At 36.6% G+C, this 23,946-nt stretch overlaps 1 protein-coding gene and 1 long non-coding RNA gene across 4 annotated transcripts in view; one reads left to right on the forward strand and one right to left on the reverse strand.

Moving 5' to 3' along the window:
* Positions 1 to 23,946, forward strand: part of LOC129531652 (uncharacterized) — a 556,454-nt gene that overhangs the window by 58,775 nt on the left and 473,733 nt on the right. The gene's annotated exons all lie outside the window — the stretch shown is intronic.
* The window catches only part of RGS13 (regulator of G protein signaling 13), a 50,758-nt gene continuing 47,629 nt past the window's right edge, over positions 20,818 to 23,946 (reverse strand). For 2 of the 3 annotated variants that reach the window (XM_004028072.4, XM_004028071.5), the window contains 2 exons: positions 22,761 to 22,927; positions 20,818 to 21,791 (listed from right to left, as the gene is read on the reverse strand). In XM_004028072.4, the coding sequence (XP_004028121.1) occupies positions 21,606 to 21,791; positions 22,761 to 22,927 (353 nt within the window). In that variant the 3' untranslated portion in view covers positions 20,818 to 21,605. The remainder of the gene's footprint in view (positions 21,792 to 22,760; positions 22,928 to 23,946) is intronic. The other variant, XM_055378161.2, reaches the window with a different exon arrangement.

Consider the following 23,946-nt stretch of genomic DNA (forward strand, 5'->3'; position numbering starts at 1 on the left):
TAGTTTCCTAACTCAGAGTGATCAAGGAGGACTTTGGGAAAACATGATGGGATTTGAGATGGATATTTGGGGAGGAACAGAATTTATTTAAGCAAAGAGGGAGGAGGAGAAATTTCAGTTGGGGAAATCTAACAAGGAATAGTATAGAATTGGAAGAGGCAGGTGTATTTATAGAAGCAGTTTTTTTAAGAGTGCTAGGATCTCTATCAAAGCAAAGTAGATTTTTCTGACGAATTGTTTTCTAAAGTTCTATTGGCAAAATAAAGTAGAAAAACTAGAAAGATAAATGAATAATTATGACCTAGAGGAAAAAAACTTAAAATTTACTTTGCAAAAGACAAAATGTTTAAAAAAATTTAGTAAAGACTACTTTGTATTAATATATCTCCTTATTATTAGAGATCTTTTTAAAATTAATTTTTCTAATGACAAAAATTTTATGTGTGGTTTTTTAAGACAATCATTTTCAAGTAGAGAAAACTTTTCACTTGCAAATAAAAGGCTTTTAAGACCTTTATCAGTTCTATAAATTTTAAGACTTTATTTTGGAACGCAAAAGCCAAGACTTCGATCATTTGTTTTCTGGGCCATTTTTAAGTGCTCACTTGAGCTACTGTTTGCTCCAGACAAAATAGAAATGCAAGAAAAAAAACTTGATTAATATCACATACACTTTTTTCCTACAAATGCTTCCTAGTTATAAGAATCAGATTATCTGAATTACAAAAATAAAAACAGATAAAATACTAGGTGATAATTTGTCCAATCCAGAAGTTTCCATGTTTGGAATGTATGAAATTAGTTACACATATATTAATGATAAGAAGTTCTCTGTGGAGGTACAAATACTGGAAGACTGTGACTTTAAAGGGATGATAAATGCTTAACTGTTGACTGGTCTTGTAATTAGTAATTTCTGAAGTGAATAAATTGAAAAAGGGCAGTGTAAACTGCACAGTGGAAAGAGGCCATGTGAATTTAAAGGCCTTGTAAATGTGTCTGAGTGAGAGAGACAGGGATGGAGAGAGGGAGGAACATTAGAGAGTGAACAAATAATGAGATTAGACTGCTAAACAAAACTAAGACATTTGGAGAGACATATTCATCATGCTAGAGACATAGGAGTTCCTAAAGAGGTTTTAGCTCTAATCATATTTGGTAAGCAATGTTATGGATGTGAGTTACCTTGGAGACAAGGAGTTTCCATCTTGCAGAAGGTAACTAAATCCAGGCAAGAATGAGGACAGCTTCATGAGGCATTTAGAATAGAACAGACTGGACTTGGTTACTAACTGGTAGTGGGGGCTGAAGGACAGGAGGGAATCTCAGGTGACTTCCAGGGTTCTGACTAAGGTAACTGGGTGACATCATTTATTTAGCAAATACTTATACATTAAGTGAGTTTTACACTATTTTTCAGGCTCTGTGATAGGTTCTGGGCACACACAGGTAATTGATACTTTAGTGTAAGAGACAGACAAGTGAGCATCCAATTATATTACAGTTGAGAAGTGATGCCATTCATTCTGATAAAGAATATAGGATGGAAAGAAAGCAGAGATGTCAAGTGAGGGAAAAAATATACTCAGCTCTAGACATGAAAAACATTAAAGGAACATCAGGACCACAAGTGGGAATCAGGGCTTATACCGAGAGGCGGTGATGACTGGAGGAACAGGAATTAGCCTTAGGATCAGAAAGACCTGGGCTTGAATTGCTGACTGGCTCCATCACTTCTTAGATTTGTAACTTCAGGGAAGTAACAATTACATTCAGGAAAGAAAACATTACAGACAAATGAGATTCAGGTTACCTACCCTAAAGAGTTATTGAGGATGAGTGATGGTAACATATTGCATATCTCAGCACAATAACTGGCAAAAAAATAGCGTACAATAAATGGTGGTTCTGATATGTGGTAGTATTGCACAGTTTAGGTCTGCAGTTCAGGTAGGAGCTCTAGGCCGGGGAAACATAGATGATTGATGATGTTTCAGTGGGCAAGAGACTACTCTGGACAAGAGATGCTAGCAAGCAAGAGATGCTCTGATGATTTCTGAATGTCGTCTTGTTATTTGAATGATGATTCATTTCAGTGTTACCTGAACAGTTTCCCTGCCTTTCGGTGATGACAGTAATCTCTTTTAAAATTAAGCCTTTATGATTTTTTTCTTAGAATGTACATATCAATGCTGCTTGAATATTGCATAGAAAGAATTTTCTAACTTGCATATCCTTAAGATAATGACCGCAACCATCTTCATGATATCATTTGAATGTTGAAAATAGCTATTTAAAGATTTATCAAGAAAATCAGTATTAGTCATGCAAGTATCCCCTCAATGTCAGAGGCTACCCTTTGTGCATGTGATTGAAAAAAACAGGTGCAATTAAAGCAAAAATCTCATTTGATTTATGGGAAACGGTGACTTTTGGAGTCAGAAAGTTTAGTTTTAGTCTCAGCATGGTTTCTTAGTTCTTTGAGTTTGGACAAGTTTTTAATCTCTCTGAATCCAGTTTTTTCAAGATTAAAAAAATGTACTTAATAATAACTTCTTTACATATTTATTGTGAAACTTAAATGAGATAAGAAAAGCAAAATGACTATTCACCGTGCCTGGTACCTAGTAGCTTCCAAGTTTTTTCCTGTACACGAAACCTCGGAATCTTATTTTCTCTCTCTCACCTCTCAAAGAATAAGAATGTATAACACTTTTCACCAAACTTTTAAGCTGATAATAACATTAATTTGTGGCACCTCTAGATAGAAACTGCCAAACTGAGACATAAAAACTGTGCTGGCACATGCACTCCAATTTTAGATTGAATTGCCTGGGATGTAACTTGCGTATGAATCACCAAGGGGCTGGGGTGCTATCAGACAGCATTACAGCATAAAACAGACTATATTTACCTTAGTTATCTTTTATTCTTTTCTCACCATAAGAGGCCTGTGAGAACTCAGTTACAAGTGCTGCCAGGGAAACACATTTAAGTGTCTAATAATATAGCAAAATGTATTATTAATTAGAAGCAGCAAGATGAGCTGTAATCCTGTCAAGCAGTCAAATTGCCAAGTAGATTTTCCCACCTCTTTCTTTACACGATTCCTTTTAAAGTATAAATTTCAAACTAAGTATGTTTCTAGATCTGGCATATTCCTTTCTTGTATTGAAAAGTTTCCTTTCCTTATTAAGAATGAAAGTTCTCTAGTGAAGGATGTTTATCATTAAAAACGTTGCTTATTTACCATCACAACACTCTGCATTGTGCTTATTTGTTCATTTATCTCCTCTCTTTTCTAATGTCTAAGCACATTGAGGGTTTGGACCATATTTTATTTGCCTACTGCATATTGCCTGCAACTAGCCCAATACATCATACCTATTAAGTATTTAATGAAACGCTAAGGAAGCAATGAATAAATTTGAGCTTAATAAATTGAGACACACTGGAGCTGTGAATACTGTTTGACATCTAAGGCTGATACTCCTTTCTGCCTACTTTACTGCATATTTCATTACGTCTCTTGTATCCTAACGATTGTTTTCATCCATTTTGGTTCTTACAAGCCATTACTTTCTAAAATGTGCTCTTTTTTAATAACCATCTTTTTAGGATGACAATTATCTACCAGGTAATGTGGTCTGGGGATGCACGTCCATCAGCTTCCTGGATTGAGGCAGCACTCCTGCCGGGCAGGTTCTGTTTTCACCCTGTTATCGGATTTTTGTTTGTGTGCTTGAATCTTGCCACTCAGCCACTGGTCCATATAAATCAAAGGTCCTACTTGTTAGATTTCATTACTCTCCTCCTCCATACATCAGGGATAAAAATGCCTTCCTACTAGGACTGTTTTGAGGCTCAAGTTAAATAATGTATACCAATATTCTTCATGAACTATGAAGACTTCATTGATTTGGGGAGGCACTTTGTCCTTAAACCGTTAAAATTTGAAAATGACCCTGGGCCAGTCCTTTTTATAAACATATTTGTTTATATTTAGATAAATTATGTAAGCCCGAAGTGGCTAGTTCTTCATTTTAAGCAAGATCATAGGACAAGGCAACAGTGATAGGTGCCAGATACTGGGTAGTGTCTTCAGAAATTGGCAAATGCTGCTGCCTCTGTGGCTGGCAGATAAAAATGACATCAGATGAGTAAGATGCTGCTTGTTAAAATTAAATAAAATGAGCTCACGATTTTCTACTTTATTTTCTCTAAATTCTTTGGCCATACATCCCAGATCCTTTCAGTATTTTTTTTTCTTTCACTTTTGGTGTTTCTAATGGTATTTCTTGCTATTTGCTCACATCCGTTCGTCCTCAAACTGAAGGTGAAGAAGCCAGTTGGTACTGACTGTTCACAGCCCTGACCCTGGATCGCCTCTGCTTACTTATTATCCAAGACAAAAGTGACATGCTGGGATGCTGCATGGTTTGGACCATGGCCTCCAACCTCTTGACAGGGGGTAGTTTGGCTCCTTTACCTTTGCCTCTTCTCCCTTTAATAAATATATAACTCACTACCCAATATGTGCTTTTCACTTCCTGGCTTAAGCAACCTATTTGCTAATTAAAGAGAAAGTGTTCCATTTTAGTACTGGAACTTGGGCATCATCACATCAGTTCCCAGGTAAATCTTCTGAGACCTACGGATCAATGATGTTTTGAACTAATTTGTATAAGTTTATTAGCAGTAGTAACTAGAGACAGGTGTAATAACATACATCCATATTAAATTAGTTTGTATAGGTAATGGCATTTTAAATTTTAACACAGTTATTTATATTAGATCATTATACATTTATTTTCCATTTAGTGTTTTTGTGGAAGGCAGTACTTAATATAAGGGATTGGAATTATGGAAACTGTAGTTCTAGCTGAGAGTCATTAAAGAAGCTATTTATTCAAGTCCTTAGTTCATTTCCAAATCAGGCTATTAGATTTTTTTGCTATTGAGTTGTAGTATATATATCTATATATGATATTGAGTTGTAGGATATATATATGTAGGATATATATATATATATATATTCAATCCCTTATGAGATATACGGTTTGTAAATATTTTCTGTCATTCTCTGGGTTATCTTTTCACTCTGTTGATTATTTTCTTTGCTTTGCAGAGATTTGTAGTTTTTTTAGTTGAATTATAAATATTATTAGGAGCTTACAATGGGAATTTAAGAGTCATTAATATGTTATGTTCTCTCCTAAGATTGGATCCTTTGAGTTTCCACTTTCTATTGTGCACAGTTTCCTGATAAGATCTTATCTATTTTGGCTTTTGCTGCCTGTGCTTTTGGTGTCATATCCATAAAATAATTGTCAGGACCAATGTCAAGAAGCTTTTCCCTTATGTTTTCTTCTTAGGGTTTTATAGTTTTAAGTCTTCTGTTTGAGTCTTTAATCCATTTTGAGTTGTTTTTTGTGTATGGTATAATATTAGGGTCCAATTTCATTATTTTGCATGTGGATATTCACCATTTGTTGAAGGGATCATTCTTTCTCCATTGTGTGTCCTTGACACCTTTGTCAAAGATCAGTTGACCATATATACATTGATTTCTTTCTAGGCTCTGTATTCTGTTCCATTGTTCTAGATGTCTGTCTTTATTCCAGTATGATACTCTGAAGAAGACATGCAAATGAACAACACGTATATGGAAAGATGCTCAGTGTTACTAATCATCAAGGAAATACAAATCACCTCACACATGTTAGGATGGCTAATATATACATAAACAAGACAAGTGTTGTTGGGGATGTGAATAAATTGGAACCCTTGTGTGTGTATACTGTTGGTGGGAATGCTTATACATGTATACTGTTGGTGGGAACGCTTGTACGTGTATACTGTTGGTCCTACTGCTATGGAAAAGAGTATGGAAGTTCCTTAAAAATTAAAAACAGAACTATCATATGATCCAGAAATCCTACTTCTGGACATTTATCCAAAAGAATTGAAATCAGGATCTCAAAGAGATATTAGCACTCCCACATTTTTGCAGCACTATTTACAAGAGCTAAGATGTGGAAACAACCTAAATGTCTATGTGGATAAATGGATAAAGGAAATGTGGTGTACACATACCATGGAATATTATTCATCCTTAATAAAAAAGAAAGTGGCTGGGCATGGTGGCTCATGCCTGTAATCCCAGCACTTTGGGAGACTGAGGTGGGTGGTTCACTTGAGCTCAGGCATTTGAGACCAGCCTGGGCAAAATGGTGAATCCCCATCTCTACAAAGAGTACAAAAATTAGCTGGGCACGGTGGTGCCTGCCTGTAGTCCCAGCAACCTGGGAGGCTGATGTGGGTGGGAGGATCGCTTGAGCCAGTGAGGTTGAGGCTGCAGTGAGCAGAGACTTCACCACTTCACTCCAGCCTGGGTGACAGAGTGAGTCTCTGTCTCAAAAACAAGAAGAATAAGTCCTATAATATTTGACAACAAGGATGAATCTTGAGGACATTATGCTAAGTGAAATAAACCAGTTACAGAAGAAGAAGAAATACTGCCTGATTCTACTCATATGCTGTATCTAAAATAGTCAAACTTGTAGAAGCAAAGAATAGCAGAGTCGCTTCCAAAGGCTGTGGGGAGAAGGAAATGGGGAGTAGCTAATCAATAGGTATAAAATTTCAATTATGCAAAAAGAATAATTTCTAAAGAACTACCATACAACATCGTACCTATAGTTAACAATACTGTATTGTACACATAAAAAATCTGTTAAGAGAGTAGTGCTCATGTTAAGTACACACACACACACACACACACACACACATTATTTAACTTCTCAAAGCATCAGATTCCTCATTCTTGATCAGGGCTGTCAAGAGGAGAGGAGGATATGAACTACATAGAGAGGGCCCCCTGACTTCTTTCTCTGGTGAGTTCTCACACCTGCCACTCTCTACTGTTTTATTTTATTTTCATTCTTTACAGCACTTATCATAATTGATGTGATTTTCTTTAGTTGACCACCCTTTTTGTTACATAAAGGCAATTTAAGCTCCAAGAGGGCAAACATGTGTTTTGCTTGGCTTGTTGGTGAATCCCCATCTCTGATAACCATGTTGTCGTACAGCAGATGCTCAATAACTATTTGTTGAATGAATGAATGCTGTATCAACACTTAGCTCAATACCTTTTACATGGTAAAATGTCATAAATGATCTTTATAACTATAAATATCATGAAGAGTTTATGGTGAGAATTGAGGAGTCATTAATCTATTATATTCTTTCATAAGCTTTGATTGAGTCCTTTGGATTTCCACTTTCTGTTCTGCAGTTTCCTTGTAAGATCTCATCTGGCCAGTGCCTTGATCATGCCAACAGTTCCCAGTTCTGCATTTCTGGTCTTTACCTCTCTCTGGAATCCCACTTATGGCATGGCGGCACCTGACATACAACATGCCCTCTGAATCCTGCTCATCCCTCTGATCTCCTTCTCTCAGTTAATGGCACCAGTTCTTACCCTGCTGCTTAAATTAGAAACCTTGGATCAACCTTGATCTCTCCCTTCTTGCTGAGCTCATAATTTCTCTTTCAAATTGTTTCTCTTTTCCTCATTTTCCTAGCTCAGACTATCATTGTCTCTCATCTGGGCTTTTGTGATAACTCATAATACAGTTAAATTATATTGAACACAGAGTCAAGACTTTATATGCACTTTTTATATAAAGAAGCCCATGAGGTAAGAGCAATTAATGCTATTTTTATATATTATTTTACTGATGAAGAAAAAACAAAGTTCAGTGAGATTAAGCAGTTTTCTTAAATTCTCATAGCTGTTAAGTGTTAAAGCCAGGCTTTGAACTTAAATCTATCTGATTTCAAAGCCTCTACCCTCTTTTAAATATTTCTAATTGTTACAAGATTCTCCCTTCTCCAGCTCTTGTTCCAATTCACACTGCTTTCCCCTTTCCTCTGAGTGATCTCTTAATTATTCTTCAAGATTCATCTCAAACATAACCTCTTCTCTTTCCAAATTCCACTGGGTAGAGGTAGATGCTTCTGCTTAGATTCCACAGCAGTCTTTACAGAGGTCTACCTTGACTACTATTATTTTGTATTTTAATTATCAGCTTACATGCCCTTGAGAACAGAAACACCACCTAATTAATGTTTGTGTGTACAATATCTATACTCAGTAGGAGCTGGGTAGATTGTTATAAGGAATGCTTCTATAAATACTACTTAATGAGGTATGTAATACTTGCTCTTTCATTTTTATAGAAATCTTATTTTATTCTACTACAATGTATAATTATTAATTTAGAACACCTGATTGTTTAAGTCGTTTTGGTTTTCCATAAGCATCTTAGGGAGATTTTTATAAGCAACCCCTTTCCATTTGTTCCCCAAGTCCTATTCAGTACCTGATAACCTCTAGTTTCCCTACTATCTTTGTTCACTGAGCCTACATATTTTCCTGTGCTCCCTATATTCCTGCATTCTAATTTTCCAGGTTTTTCTTTCTGCTAGGCAACGGATAAAGTGTTAACACTAGTGTTTCACCTCTCATGATGCGGATTTTGATGCAATTTTTCACCTATGACAAGAGGTGAAAGTTGCAGCCCTACATGTGGTGAAAATATTTTTGGGCAGTGAGGTGAAGAAAATAATAATTTTCTTCAAATTGCAATGTTGTATGTCTTTGAAGAAAGCTTTATATATCTCTTTTTCACAGTAATTCTTCTAAAATTCATAAAAAGTTCTTTGCAATTGATGAAATCATGGTGTGACTGATGAATTATAAATAGGGAAGTATTCATATCTGGCAAGATGCTTGAATTCTGAATTGTACAAATCTCTATCACTATCTTATTTTGGAGAAGGTAAGATTTTATTTCTACACAGGGACAATGGAGGCTTATCTTGCACATTTCCAGAGTCTGGAAGTATATATCAAATTTTTTTTTAAAATCATAAATATATTCAGGTTCTGATCTTGGAAGTCAAAGAATATGATTTTAACTCAAAAATATTAAAGTACTAAGGATAAAACAAATATGTCAAAATGCATTAATATGAATATAGGCATGTAGCCATTTGATAACTATCATTTAAAATTGTTTTAATGAAATAAAATATTTGATAATTTAAAAAAATCCCCTGAGAAAAATTAGCAATATTTAGAATATTATTAAGTTAAAATAATCTGAAACTATTTTAACTATTTGTAAAATGAAACACATACTTCCATACAGTATTCTTGGACAGACAGCACTTACGTGCAGATACAATTTAAGTTTAACTTCTCTGTTTCTAAGTCAAATACTTCAGAAGAACTCTTATAATTAGGGGTAAAAGCAAAATATAATAAATAGATCATTATTAAACTCCTCATGAAAACTTCAATTTTTGGAGAAATTACTCTTGAAAATGAGTCCAAGTTACAGAAAAGAAAATGATGAACACATTAGTAATGGGATGTAACAAAACATGGATAGCACGTGGCTTACTCAATCATCTCATCCTACTTTATTTTATAGATGAGGAAGCTGAAGCCTACTGGTCCTAAAGGTACAAGAACATCAGGTGAATGAACAGATGCTAATCTAATTGCTTTGTACCTCAATCCAAAGCTTTTTGTTTCATGACACCACATGGCATCTTCTTTGTTCACCATGATGTGGAGGTGCTGAGGGAACAGGACAGAAAGCCTGTATTTAGGAGGTAAAATCAGAATATTAAGCAAAACTGAAAACTCTAGACTTACTCTGTTTTGGAGTACAAATATCCATGTATTCAAGGGGAAAAATAAGTAGTAAAGAACGCTAATTATTCTGATATCGTTTACTAGTTATGTCCGTATTAGGCTGATTTTGTATAATTTGAATGAGAAAGACCCATGGTGTTCTGAAAGTGCGTGAAGCATGTGTATTGTGGCCATGCATGTTGTATTAGTTAGTTTTCATGCTGCTGATAAAGACATATCTGAGACTGGGCAATGTACAAGAGAAGTAGGTTTATTGGACTTACAGTTCCACGTGGCTGGGGAGGCCTTACAATCATGGTGGAAGGTGAAAGGCACATTCTCACATGGTGGCAGCAAGAGAGAGAATGAGAGCCAAGCGAAACAGGTTTCCCTGTATCAAACCATCAGATCTCATGAGACTTACTCACTACCATGAGAACAGTATGGGGGAATCCGCCCCCATGATTCACTTATCTCCCACCAGGCACCTCCCACAACATATGAGAATTATGGGAGTACAATTCAAGATGAGATTTGGGTGGGGACACAGAGCCAAACCGTATGTGTAACATTTCCTACTTGCCCATATATTTATATGTGTGTGTGTGTGTGTGTGTGTGTGTGTGTGTGTATATAGATAGATAGATAGATACTCATTCACTGATGGAGTGAGATGAGGAGAATCTGAAATGTGGAAATACTTTTTTTTCTGCTGATAGTGGCTAGAAATCATCAAGTTTAGATATCTAGGACTTCAACTTGTATTTTTATACTGGTATTTTTAAGAGAAAATAAAATCAAGTGGCTTAGATAAAATTGGACTACTGTGGTAACACCTTCCACAACTAACAACAGTTCACCTTAATCAATCATATACTTTTTAATGAAAATATTCTCTTTTACAGCTAATTCTCTATCTTGGAAATGAATCCCCCAATATTTATTGTGTGGAATATCACAAATAAAATTTCTCATATTTAGATCAATAATAATGGTAGTTTACTTTCAATATGGACAATTTGCCTATAATAATCCTTTTGCTTCTTAGTAGGAATTCTAGTTAATACTCATTTTCATATCATGTAGTTTGTAAGCATTTCAAATTAGTAATGACATTTCAGTTGAATTTGAGAGCCAAGAAACATTTTTCATAGTAGAACTAAATACCTTCAACAAAAATTTTCTATATTTAATTCTTTGGAAAAATAATCTTAAATATTTTAGGTATTTTATTTTTCATCAAAAGTATAGAGTATTTATCCATTTGTACAGAACATTTATCCTGTGCTATGTGCTGAATAAAGAAAATGAAAAGGATGTGAGTTTTTTCCTCTAAAATATTCTGACAAGTGCTAAGAATCTGCTATGACAGTGATGTGAAAAGCTGTCTTTCTGCAATTGATAGAAATATTAAATGGAAGTCAATTAAAATTTAGAAGTTCAGCTTTTAGAAATTATTTTGAAAGAAAATTTGATAAGCACATTTATTCACATATTCATTCAACTCACCTTCCTGACTTAGGAAAAGAAAACCAAGAACTTTTTTGGTTGGAAAAGGAATTAGAAATTGTTAAAAAAAATCAAGGAAAATTTAATATATTTGTTAATAATGAAAACAACCAGAATTATCACTGCTTTATTGATGAGATAACCGAGCATTGCTTTAAAGCCTGCTCTCCCTTCAACTAGCGAACCATACTCACTAACGTATATATTTTCCTGTCCCTATTTGGCTTGCATTGTCACACTCTTTCCGATATCAACAATATTTAGTAGAACTGATCTTTTGTTTGTCCAGTCTTTCTATGCATTGGATAGAAGATTTGCTCAGTTGTTAAAATTCAGATCATAATGCTCTATTTTTATACATGTATTATCCTGAAATTTTACATTTTTTGAGCAATCCAGGAATTGCTTTTTAAAAGTTGGCAGTGCTGAGTTACAGAGTAAAGGAGATCTGACACCAGATTTATTCATTTCTCATTGATGATGAATTGACTGATTCATTTGTTTACTCATTCACTCATTCATTTATCTATTTTTTTGAGTGTCATACTTTCGATGTTCTCTACCTAGCAGTGAGGATATGATGCAAAATAAGATATGGCTGTAGTCTTAAGAAATTTATATTCTTCTGTTACCTTCTGGCCTCCACAGCAGTGAACAATATTACTCAGTGCTCCAAGAATCTTAATGATACCCTACTTTCTCCCATCCATTATAAATCATACAGGTTCTAACACTTTATACATATTATCACTAAAGTTTAAATACAGTAAAGATACAAATACAAAGTTTAAATGCAGTGAAGTTTAAATACTGTAAAGAGTATTAATATTGCCCCGGCTTCCAAGACGGCCAAATCAGAACCGCTCCGGTCTACAGCTCCCAGTGAGATCGACGTGGAAGATGGGTGATTTCTGCATTTCCAACTGAGTTACCTGGTTCATCTCATTGGGACTGTCTGGACAGTGGGTGCAGCCCATGGAGGGTGAGCTGAAGCAGTGTGGGTTGTCACCTCACCTGGGAAGTGCAAGGGGTTGGGGAATTTCCCTTTCCTAGCCAGGGGAAGCTGTGAGTAACTGTACTGGAGGAATGGTACACTCCTTCCCAAATACTGTGCTTTTCCCACGGTCTTAGCAACTGGCAGACCAGGAGATACCCTCCCGTGCCTGGCTTGGAAGGTCCCATGCTCACGGAGCCTTGCTTGCTGCTAGTGCAGCGGTCTGAGATCAACCTGGGACTCTGGAGCTTGGCAGGGGGTGGGGCATTCACCATTGCTGAGGGTTGAGTAGACAGTTATATGCTCACAGTGTAAACAAAGCGGCAGGGAAGCTTGAACTGGATGGATCCCAGTGCAGCTCAGCAAGGCTTACTGCCTCTATAGATTCCACCTCTGGGGGCAGGGCATAGCTGAACAAAAGGCAGTAGACAGCTTCTGCAGACTTAAACATCCTGCCTGACAGCTCTGAAGAGAGAAGTGGCTCTCCCAGCATGGCGTTCAAGCTCTGATAATGGACAGACTGCCTCCTCAAGTGGGTCCCTGCCCTCCGTGTAGCCTGACTGGGAGACACCGCCCAGTAAGTGCTGACAGACACCTCATTCAGGCAAGTGCCCCTTTGGGACGAAGCTTCCAGAGGTAGGATCAGGCAGCAATATTTGCTGTTCTGCAGCCTCCGCTGGTGATGCCCAAGGCTAACAGGGTCTGCAGTGGACCTGCAGCAAACTCCAACAGACCTGCAGCTGAGGGGCCTGTCAGAAGGAAAACTAAAAAACAGAAAAGAATAGCATCAACATCAACAAAAAGGACATCCACACCAAAACCATCCATAGGTTACCAACATCAAAGACCAAAAGTAGATAAAACCACAAAGATGGGGAGAAACCAGAGCAGAAAGGCTGAAAGTTCCAAAAACCAGAAAGCCTCTTCTCCTCCAAAGGAACCCAACTCCTTGGCAGCAAGGAACAAAACTGGATGGAGAATGAGTTTGACAAGTTGACAGAACTAAGCTTCAGAAGGTTAGTAATAACAAACTTCACCGAGCTAAAGAAGCATGTTCTAACCCATCGCAAGGAAGCTAAAAACCTTGATAAAAAGTTAGATGAATGGCTAACTAGAATAAACAGTGTAGAGAAGAGCTTAAATGACCTGATGGAGCTGAAAACCACAGTATGAGAACTTCATGAAACATACATAAGCTTCAATAGCTTATTCAATCAAGTGGAAGAAAGGATATCAGTGATTGAAGATTAAATTAATAAAGCGAGAAGACAAGATTAGAGAAAAAAGAGTGAAAAGAAACAAAGTGTGCAAGAAATATGGACTATGTGAAAAGACCAAATCTACATTTGATTGGTGGACCTGAAAGTGATAGGGAGAATGGAACCAAGTTAGATAACACTCTTCAGGATATAATCCAGGAGAACCTCCCCAATCTAGCAAGGCAGGCCAACATTCAAATTCAGGAAATACAGAGAACACCACAAAGATACTCCTCCAGAAGAGCAACCCCAAGACACATAATTGTCAGATTCACCAAGGTTGAAATGAAGGAAAAAATATTAAGGGCAGCCAGAGAGAAAGGTTGGGTTACTCACAAAGGGAAGCCCATCAGACTAACAGTGGATCTCTTGGCAGAAACTTTACAAGCCAGAAGAGAGTGGGGGCCAATATTCAACATTCTCATAGAAAATAATTTTCAACCAGAATTTTATATCCAGCCAAACTAAGCTTCCTAAGTGAAGGAGAAATAAAATCCTTTACAGACAAGCAAATGCTGAGAGTTTTTTTCACCACCAGGCCTGCCTTACAAGAACTCCTGAAGGAAGCATTAAACATAGAAAGGAACAACCAGTACCAGCCACTGCAAAAATATGCCAAATTGTAAAGATCATTGACACTATGAAGAAACTGCATCAATTAACAGGCAAAATACCAGCTAGGATCATAATGACAGGATCAAATTCACACATAACAATATTAACCTTAAATGTAAATGGGCTAAATGCCCCAATTAAAAGACACAGACTGGCAAATTGGATAAAGAGTCAGAACCCATTGGTGTGCTGTATTCAGGAGACCCATCTCACATGCAAAGATGACATAGGCTCAAAATAAAGGGATGGAGGAAGATCTGTCAAGCAAATGGAAAGCAAAAAAAGCAGGGGTTGCAATCCTGGTCTCTGATAAAACAGACTTTAAACCAACAAAGATCAAAAGAGACAACGAAGGCCATTACATAATGGTAAAGGGATCAATTCAAGAAGAGCTAACTGTCCTAAATATGTATGCACCCAATATAGGAGCACCTAGATTCATAAAGCAAGCCCTTAGAGACCTACAAAGAGACTTATTCTCCCACACAATAATAATGGGAGACTTTAACACCCCACTGTCAATATTAGATCAACAAGACAGAAAATTAACAAGGATATCCAGGACTTGAACTCAGCTCTGCACCAAGTGGACCTAATAGTCATCTACAGAACTCTCCACCCCAAATCAACAGACTATACATTCTTCTCAACACCACGTCACACTTATTCTAAAATTGACCACATAGTTGGAAGTAAAACACTCCTCAGCAAATATAAAAGAACAGAAATCACAGCAAGCTGTCTCTCAGACCACAGTGCAATCAAACTAGAACTCAGGATTAAAAAACTCACTCAAAACCAACCACCTACATGGAAACTGAACAACCTGCTCCTGAATGACTACTGGGTAAATGAAGAAATGAAGGCAGAGATAAATATGTTCTTTGAAAGCAATATGAGAACAAAGACACAGCATACCAGAATCTCTGGGACACATTTAAAACAGTGTGTGGAGGGAAATTTGTAGCACTAAATGCCCACAAGAGAAAGCAGGAAAAATCTAAAATTGACACCTAACATCACAATTAAAAGAACTAGAGAAGCAAGAGCAAACAAATTCAAAAGCCAGCAGAAGACAAGAAATAACCAAGATCAGAGCAGAACTGAAGGAGATAGAGACATAAAAATCCCTTCAAAACATCAGTGAATCCAGAAGCTGGTTTTTTGAAAAGATCAACAAAATAAATAGACCACTAGCAAGACTAATAAGAAAAGAGAGAAGAATCAAATAGATGTAATAAAAAATGATAAAGGGGATATCACCAACAATCCCATAGAAATACAAACTACCATCAGAGAATACTATAAATACCTCTACGCAAATGAACTAGAAAATCTAGAAGAAATGGATAAATTCCTGGACACATACACCCTCCCAAGACTAAACCAGGAAGAAGTTGAATCTCTGAATAGACCAATAACAGGTTCTGAAATTGAGGCAATAATTAATAGCCTGCCAACCAAAATAAGTCCATGACCAGACGGATTCACAGCCAAATTCTACCAGAGGTACAAGGAGGAGCTGGTACCATTCCTTCTGAAACTATTTCAATCAATAGAAAAAGAGGTAATCCTCCCTAATTCATTTTATGAGGCCAGCATCATCCTGATACCAAAGCCTGGCAGAGACACAACAAAAAAGAATTTTAGGCCAATATCCCTGATGAACATTGATGTAAAAACCCCCAATAAAATACTGGCAAACCGAATCCAGCAGCTCATCAAAAAGCTTATCCAGCATGATCAAGTTGGCTTCATCGCTGGGATGCAAGGCTGGTTCAACATATGCAAATCAATAAACGTAATCTATCACATAAACAGAATGAACAACAAAAACCACATGATTATCTCAATAGATGCAGTAAAGACCTTTGACAAAATTCAACAGCCTTTCATGCTAAAAACTCTCAATGAACTAGGTATTGATGGAACGTATCTCAAAATAATAAGAGCTATTTGTGACAAACCCATAGCCAATATCATACTGAATGGGAAAAAACTGGAAGCATTCCCTTTGAAAACCAGCACAAGACAAGGATGCCTTCTCTCCCCACTCCTATTTAACATAAGTGTTGGAAGTTCTGGCCATGGCAATCAGGCAAGAGAAAGAAATACAGGATATTCAATTAGGAAAAGAGGAAGTCAAATTGTCTCTGTTTGCAGATGACATGATTGTATATTTAGAAAACCCAGTCGTCTCAGCCCAAAATCTCCTTAAGCTGATAAGTAACTTCAACAAAGTCTCGGGATACAAAATCAATGCGCCAAAATCACAAGCATTCCTATACACCAATAATAGACAAACAGAGAGCCAAATCATGAGTGAACTCCCATTCACAATTACTAAAAAGAGAATAAAATACCTAGGAATCCAACTTACAAGGGATGTGAAGGACCTCTTCACGGAGAACTACAAACCACTGCTCAACGAAATAAAACAGGACACAAACAAATGGAAGAACATTCCATGCTCATGGGTAGGAAGAATCAGTATCACTAAAATGGCCATACTGCCCAAGGTAATTTATAGATTCAGTGCTATCCCCATCAAGCTTCCACTGGCTTTCTTCACAGAATTGGAAAAAAACTCCTTTAAATTTCATATGGAACCAAAAAAAGAGCCCACATAGCCAAGACAATCCTAAGCCAAAAGAACAAAGCTGGAGGCATCACGCTACCTGACTTCAAACTTTACTACAAGGCCACAGTAATCAAAATAGCATAGTACTGGTACCAAAACAGAGATATAGAGCAATGGAAGAGAACAGTGGCCTCATAAATAACACCATACATCTACAACCATCTGAGCTTTGACAAACCTTACAAAAACAAGCAATGGGGAAAGGATTCCCTATTTAATAAATGGTGCTGGGAAAACTGGGTAGCCATACATAGAAAGCTGAAACTGGATCCCTTGCTTACACCATATACAAAAATTAACTCAAGATGGATTAAAGACTTAAATGTAAGACCTAAAACCATAAAAACCTTAGAAGAAAACCTTGGCAATACCCTTCAGGACATAGTCATGGGCAAAGACTTCATGACTAAAACACCAAAAGCAATGGCAACAAAAGTCAAAATAGACAGATGGGATCTAATTAAACTAAAGAGCTTCTGCACAGCAAAAGAAACTATCAGCAGAGTGAACAGTCAACCTACAGAATGGGAGAAAATTTTTGCAATCTATCCATCTGACAAAGGGGCTAATATCAAGAATCTACGAAGAACTTAAACAAATTTACAAGAAAAAACAAACAACCCCACCTAAAAGTGGGCAAAGGACATGAACAGACACTTCTCAAAAGAAGACATTTATGCAGCTGACAGACATATTAAAAAATGCTCATCATCACTGGTCATCAGAGAAATGCAAATCAAAACCACAATTAGATACCATCTCACGCCAGTTAGAATGGTGATCATTGAAAGTCAGGAAACAACAGATGCTGGAGAGGATGTGGAGAAATAGGAAAGCTTTAACACTGTTGGTGGGAGTGTAAATTAGTTCAACCATTGTGGAAGACAGTGTGGCAATTCCTCAGGGATCTAGAACTAGAAATACCATTTGACCCAGCAATCCCATTACTGGGTATATACCCAAAGGATACAAATCGTGCTGCACATGGACACATATATTTATTGTGGCACTATTCACAATAGCAAAGACTTGGAACCAAGCCAAATGTCCATCAATAATAGACTGGATAAAGAAAATGTGGCACATATATACCATGGAATACTATGCAGCCATAAAAAGGATGAGTTCATGTCCTTTGCAGAGACATGGATGAAGATGGAAACTATCATTCTCAGCAAAATATCACAAGGACAGAAAACCAAAAACCGCATGTTCTCACTCATAAGTGGGAATTGATCAATGAGAACACATGGTCACATGGAGGGGAATATCACACACCAGGGCCTGTTGGGGGGTGGGGCCTGGGGGAGGGATAGCATTAGGAGAAATACCTAATGTAAATGATGAGTTGATGAGTGCAGCAAACCAACATGGCACATATATACCTATGTAACAAACCTGCACATTGTGCACATGTACCCTAGAACTTAAAGTATAATAATAAAAAAATTAATATTTTATTCTCATGAAACTTTTACATCTTATAATGATAGGATAGTCTATGAAGGCTTCTTTCAACAGCTTTTGAGATACTGATATATAAAAATCATGTATATTTAAGATGTACAAGTTGCTGTTTTGATATATGTATATATAGTGAAATGACCATCATAATTTAATTAACATATCTATCCCTCCACATAGTTACCATTTGTGTGTGTGCATGTGTGTGTTGAGAAGATTTAAAATCTCTTCTCTTAGCAAATTTCAAGTATATAATACAGTATTGTTGACTATTGTCACCATGCTGTACATTAGATCTCCAAAACCCATTCATCGTGCGTTACTAAAACTTTGTACCCCTTGACCAATATATCTTCATTTCCCTCTCTCTCCAGCCCTTGGCAACTGCCATCCTACTCTGCTTCCATGAGTTTGCCTCCTTAGATCCCACATAAAATTCAGATCACGGTGTTTTTTTTTTTTTTTTTTTTTTAGACGGAGTCTTGCTCAGTCGCCCAGGCTGGAGTGCAATGGTGTGATCTCGGCTTGCTGCAACCTCCGCCTCTCAGGTTCAAGCGATTCTCCTGCCCCAGCCTCCTGAGCAGCTGGGACTACAGGCACCCACCACCACGCCTGGCTAATTTTTGTATTTTTGATAGAGACGGGGTTTCACCATATTGGCCACGCTGGTCTCAAACTCCAGACCTTGTGATCTGCCCGCCTTGGCCTCCCAAAGTGCTGGGATTACAGGTGTGAGCCACCACGCCTGGCCCAGATCATGGTGTCTTTTGTGTCTTGCTTACTTGGCTTAGCAAAATGTCTTCCAGCTCCATCTATAGTAGCACAAATGGCAGAATTTCCTTCTTTTTAAGGCTGAATAATAATCCATTGAGTATGTGTGTATAACTTTTTCTTCATCCACTCATTTGCTGAAGGACATGTAGTTTGTGTCTAGTTCTTGGCTGTTATGAATAATGCTGCAGTGAATATGGGGGTATAGATATCTTTTTGAGATCTTGTTTTCAATTCCTTTGAATAAATATGAAAAAATGGGATTACTGGATCATATGGTAGTTTGATTTTTTGAGGAACCTCCATACTGGTTTCTACAATCTCTGAGGGCTTTTCTTGGAGCTAGAACACCAGCTTCAGCAGTGAATGGTGTGGGAAGGCCTAAGTTAAGGAAGCAAGTGGGAAGGCCAGAGATAGTTCCCGATTTACAAACATCTGAAGACATGATCTTAGAAGAGTGTTTCTGTGGCAAAATTCTGTTTTGAATATGTGGCATTGTATTACATTTATGAAATCAGAGGAAAGGCAATGGAAAATCACACAAAACCCTTCAGATAATGAAGAACTCAGTAATTTAAAAGTACTTTCTGGCCGGGTGTGGTGGCTCACACCTGTAATCCCAGCACTTTGGGAGGCTGAGGTGGGCAGATCATGAGGTCAAGAGATCGAGACCATCCTGGCCAACATGGTGAAACCCTGTCTCTACTAAAAATAGGAAAATTAGCTGGGCATGGTGGCACGCACCCATAGTCCCAGGTACTTGGGAGGCTGAGGCAGGAGAATCGCTTGAACCTGGGAGGCGGAGGTTGCAGTGAGCCGAGATCGTGCCACTGCACTCCAGTTTGGTGACAGAGCAAGAGTCTGTCTCAAAAAAAAAAAAAAAAAAAAAAAGAAGAAAAAAAAGTACTGACGGTAGTCAGGATTTTGAAGCTGGGAGGGAACTAAGGTATTATCTATTTTAATCACCTCATTTTAAAGGTGAGAAAACTGAGGAGCAGGGAGAATAAGTAATTTGTATAATTTTCTGTAGTTTACCTAGACCTAAAGAAATTTGTATAGTTAACCTGGGAAATCTAGAACTGAAACCCAACTTTCTTAACAATGAATTCCGTATTGTTTCCACTGTGCAGAACTGAAGTGTATTTAAATCGTATCAGCAATGCTTCTTTGTTTATTCACTTTTTAAAAAAAAATTTTATTTTTTTACTAGGCTTTTTTTGGTTTCAGAGCTGGAGGCAAGGTGGTTTAGTGACTTAGTCCTTCTTAGCACCTGTGCTATGATTGGCTGCGTAGTTACTCACATTGCTCATCTTTTAAAAGTGGACAGCGCTATGGAAAAACGCCTGTGATTTCATGAACTACAGAAGCATCTGACTCTAACTAAATTTACACTTCTTGGTAACAATAAAATGTAATGACTCATGGAATGAATAATTCAGTAGTAAACCAATTAGTGAATCACTAGAAAGACAGAAAAACTTTGCATCTGCAGAAGGGTAAAATAAGTCTATTTTAAGCCACTTTTCAAAACTAAGAAAAAATATGCATATTTTAAAATAATTCCAAGAGGGAAAAATCATTTTTGAATGTTTTCTTCCTTCAGGAATACAAGACTTGAAATTTCTAATTTGTTCCCTTTTAATTACAAAATGGAACACATCAACTTTCACACTTGTAAATATTACGATGAGCTTCTGATTATGGACGTCGAATCTGGATTCTTTTAATATTTTGAAATGATAGGAAGGTAATATCCACTGAATGTATTAAATTGTCTACACTTTCCAGGAAAACTATGGAAAATAAAAATATTATATATTCTCACTGTGTACCAACTTTAGCCCTTTTGAAATTTGTACTGGGAAATATATTTATTTTGTCTTTGAGAAAGATAATGTAAGTCTTTAGTTGATATTTGACTTTATTGATTTCCAAGATCACGATGAGTTCACATTGTAAGGAAAAAACATCTCAAAATATAGAAACCACATTTCATATCCTTATAGCAATGTAAATGCAAGAGCAAATGAAGAAATTCATATATTTTTTGTTAAAAAATCATCAGAAATGTTTTACATGTAGAAGATACATGTGATAAAGAAGTTTGTTAATGAACATAATAGTAGGAAAATTTTATAGATAAAATGTCTCTGAAGAACATCTTTTTGATTTTCTCATGGTATAATACAATTGATTGTACTGTGAGTAGCATTTGTCTATAAATTCAAGTTATTTAGAGTACTCTATAGAACATTCATGCTAGAAACACAATTCATATAACAACAATTTTTAAAGAAGTAATTTGTAAATTGTGACACAAAATTTTATTAACAAGGAAATATCCATTAATTGACTACTACAGTAAAAACTTTATAATGCTTGTATCATGAAGAAAGACCTTCCTTTTCCTTATATATTAATTGAACTACATAGGTATGCTGTACATTTTGTTATTCATGTTATAAGAATTCTAGATTCCATTGCTTTTGAAATATGTTTCTTTTTAGGAACTAAAAGTCAACTTATAGTTTGATTTCTGTTTTATTTGTACTGTGTTCCTGATTTTGTGGGTTTCTAAATAAAAAGATCAAACCCACCACTTTCAATATACTGTTTTCTATTTAAACTTTTGAGTCGTAGTCAGAAACTGTTGTTGGACTGCATAGTTTTCAAAAGTTTTTGGTACATTTCTGACTTTAGAAATCTGGGATAGGAATCCCTTTCCATATGCATATAGACTATTTTCTGAGCTTCTTCAAAACATGTTTCAGTGGGTTCCTGAATGTTCCTGATGATAGTCTCTCTTGTCGAACTGTCAATGTTAATCTGAAAAGTGAAATTACATGTACAGCATAAGTAAGCATAGTTGAAAAAAAGGCACATATAGTAGAAAGGTTTAATTTATTCCCTGCTCTTCTTTTCAGTGGAATAGGGTAATTTTCTTTGTAGTTTTATAGGCATCTAAGAAGTTATATAAAAAATAAACATTTTGCTTTTTTAAAAGTAAATATCCAACTCCACATCCAAGAGGAACAAAAAAGAAAAATATGAGGCTCAAGGCCAGGGAAGTTTCCGAAACCATGGCTTACTCAGGAAGATGCAGTGGTTTCTTAGTAGCAGTCTACAAATCAGGAAGTTTGTAAGACAAACGTCTTTTTAAAGAAAAGAGAAATTGGTGCTTTTTAAAAATTTATCTCCCTTAATAGTCACAAATGTTGATTTAACTGAATATGCTCTGAAATGGGAAGAAAATGAAGAGAAGTGGATAAACAGAGGGGAGAAGTGGCTATTTCAATAAACCAAGTATTTTCCAGACAAGAGTTCTGGAATATGTCCACAATGTAGGCTTGCCCTGTGCGATAGAAATCTCATATACTGTCATCTGTCTTTATTCCCTTAACAGACTTTTTATTTCTCATTGCCTAACAACACAGGATTCTCAAATGCCTCTTCATGGTATTTATAGTTCCTGCTGGGAAGGCCAGTGCTTTTGCCACAGACTCCTTTTTTTCTTTTTAAGTTTCCTAGAAATTAAGATAATTTAATGGGGAGAAGCTTTGGAGCCAGATAGATTTAATTTTGAATCTTAACTTTACCACTTAATGGCTGTGTGACACTGGACAAGTTCTCAGAGTCTCAGGTTTCTTATCTGTAAAATAAGGTTAGCAATACTGAATTTATAGCATTTTAGGAGATACTGGATGTAAAGTGCCTGGCACTTATGGATGCTTGACAGATATTAATGCCATTGCAGGGATGAACTGATTTCCATTCCTGTCATTGTCAGGTAGTTACCTCTCTAGGGGACTGTGGCTGGATATAAATCTTATAAAGCTTCTTTGCCCTAGAAATTCTGCTCCACCGTGAGGCAATTTTCTTATAGGTTTCACATGCCATCCAGAATTGAATATTCTCGTCACTGTGCTCCATTTTTAAATATGCTGCATAGACTACTGGACCATCTAAAAGTAGAGGAGAAATCAGTTTATTTTCATGGGTCAAAATCACCAAAAAAATCTAAGCAATACAGTTAAAAAAAAGCCTGATTAAAAACTCACAAATTATTTAACAAGTAAATATTTTATATCTATCTCTATATATCAATTTTCATGTCTATCACACACTTAGAGCTAACATCTGAAGCGTGCTTTGACAATGCAGATCACTGGTGAGGTCATCCATTTATTCTGAGTCACTCAGAGCAAAATGCCTACCAGTGTGGATGAGTCTAGGAAAGATAGGACAGGAGACATCACAGAGCCCAGGAAAAGGACTGAAGCTGCTCAGGAGGACAGGGCTCTAATCATGAAGCTGACACGAAAAATCTAAGACCTCATGCCAAACTGTAGGGTAAGAGCAGGGTTTCGAATGTAAACTTGTAGGTCAAGGTCAGGAGAAAAATATCCAAGCCATGTAAGAGTGATACTCTAATTAGTTTGTACACCCTGGAGTGTTTCTCAATGTCCAATCAGAGCAGAAAACAGATAGATGAAAAATTCAACTTCATATTCATGGTTTATGGTTCAAGCCAGAAATAAGGGACCAGACAAGGAATGAAAAATCAGACGTGATGCTGGAAACTATCTCAGAATCTAGTACGGGACAGGGATTATGTGCAGCGTAACCATCACATGACACTTGATGCCAGAGATTCTTATCTTCAACTCTGATCTTAAACTGCCTTTCTGGAGTGCTTAGATAAGGATAAGCCTAGGAGGAGCTTTTCCAATTGAGACATTACTTTGTAGGTACTAATATTTGAAGAAGAGGATTAGGTGAGCTCTCACAAATATAACATATTAATTGGAATCTTTGGGAGGACCAAGTATTCTCAAGGTTCAAGATATTAATTTTTTTTTGACTAGACTAGACTAGAAAGTCTCTTCACATATCCAAGGAATTGGATTGCTATATGATAAAATAACAATGTAACTTTCAATTGATGTTAAAAGAAATGTTTGTGTAGGCACACTGAGTAATA

Source organism: Gorilla gorilla, chromosome 1 (assembly GCF_029281585.2).
Source record: "Gorilla gorilla gorilla isolate KB3781 chromosome 1, NHGRI_mGorGor1-v2.1_pri, whole genome shotgun sequence".
NCBI lineage: Eukaryota > Metazoa > Chordata > Mammalia > Primates > Hominidae > Gorilla > Gorilla gorilla.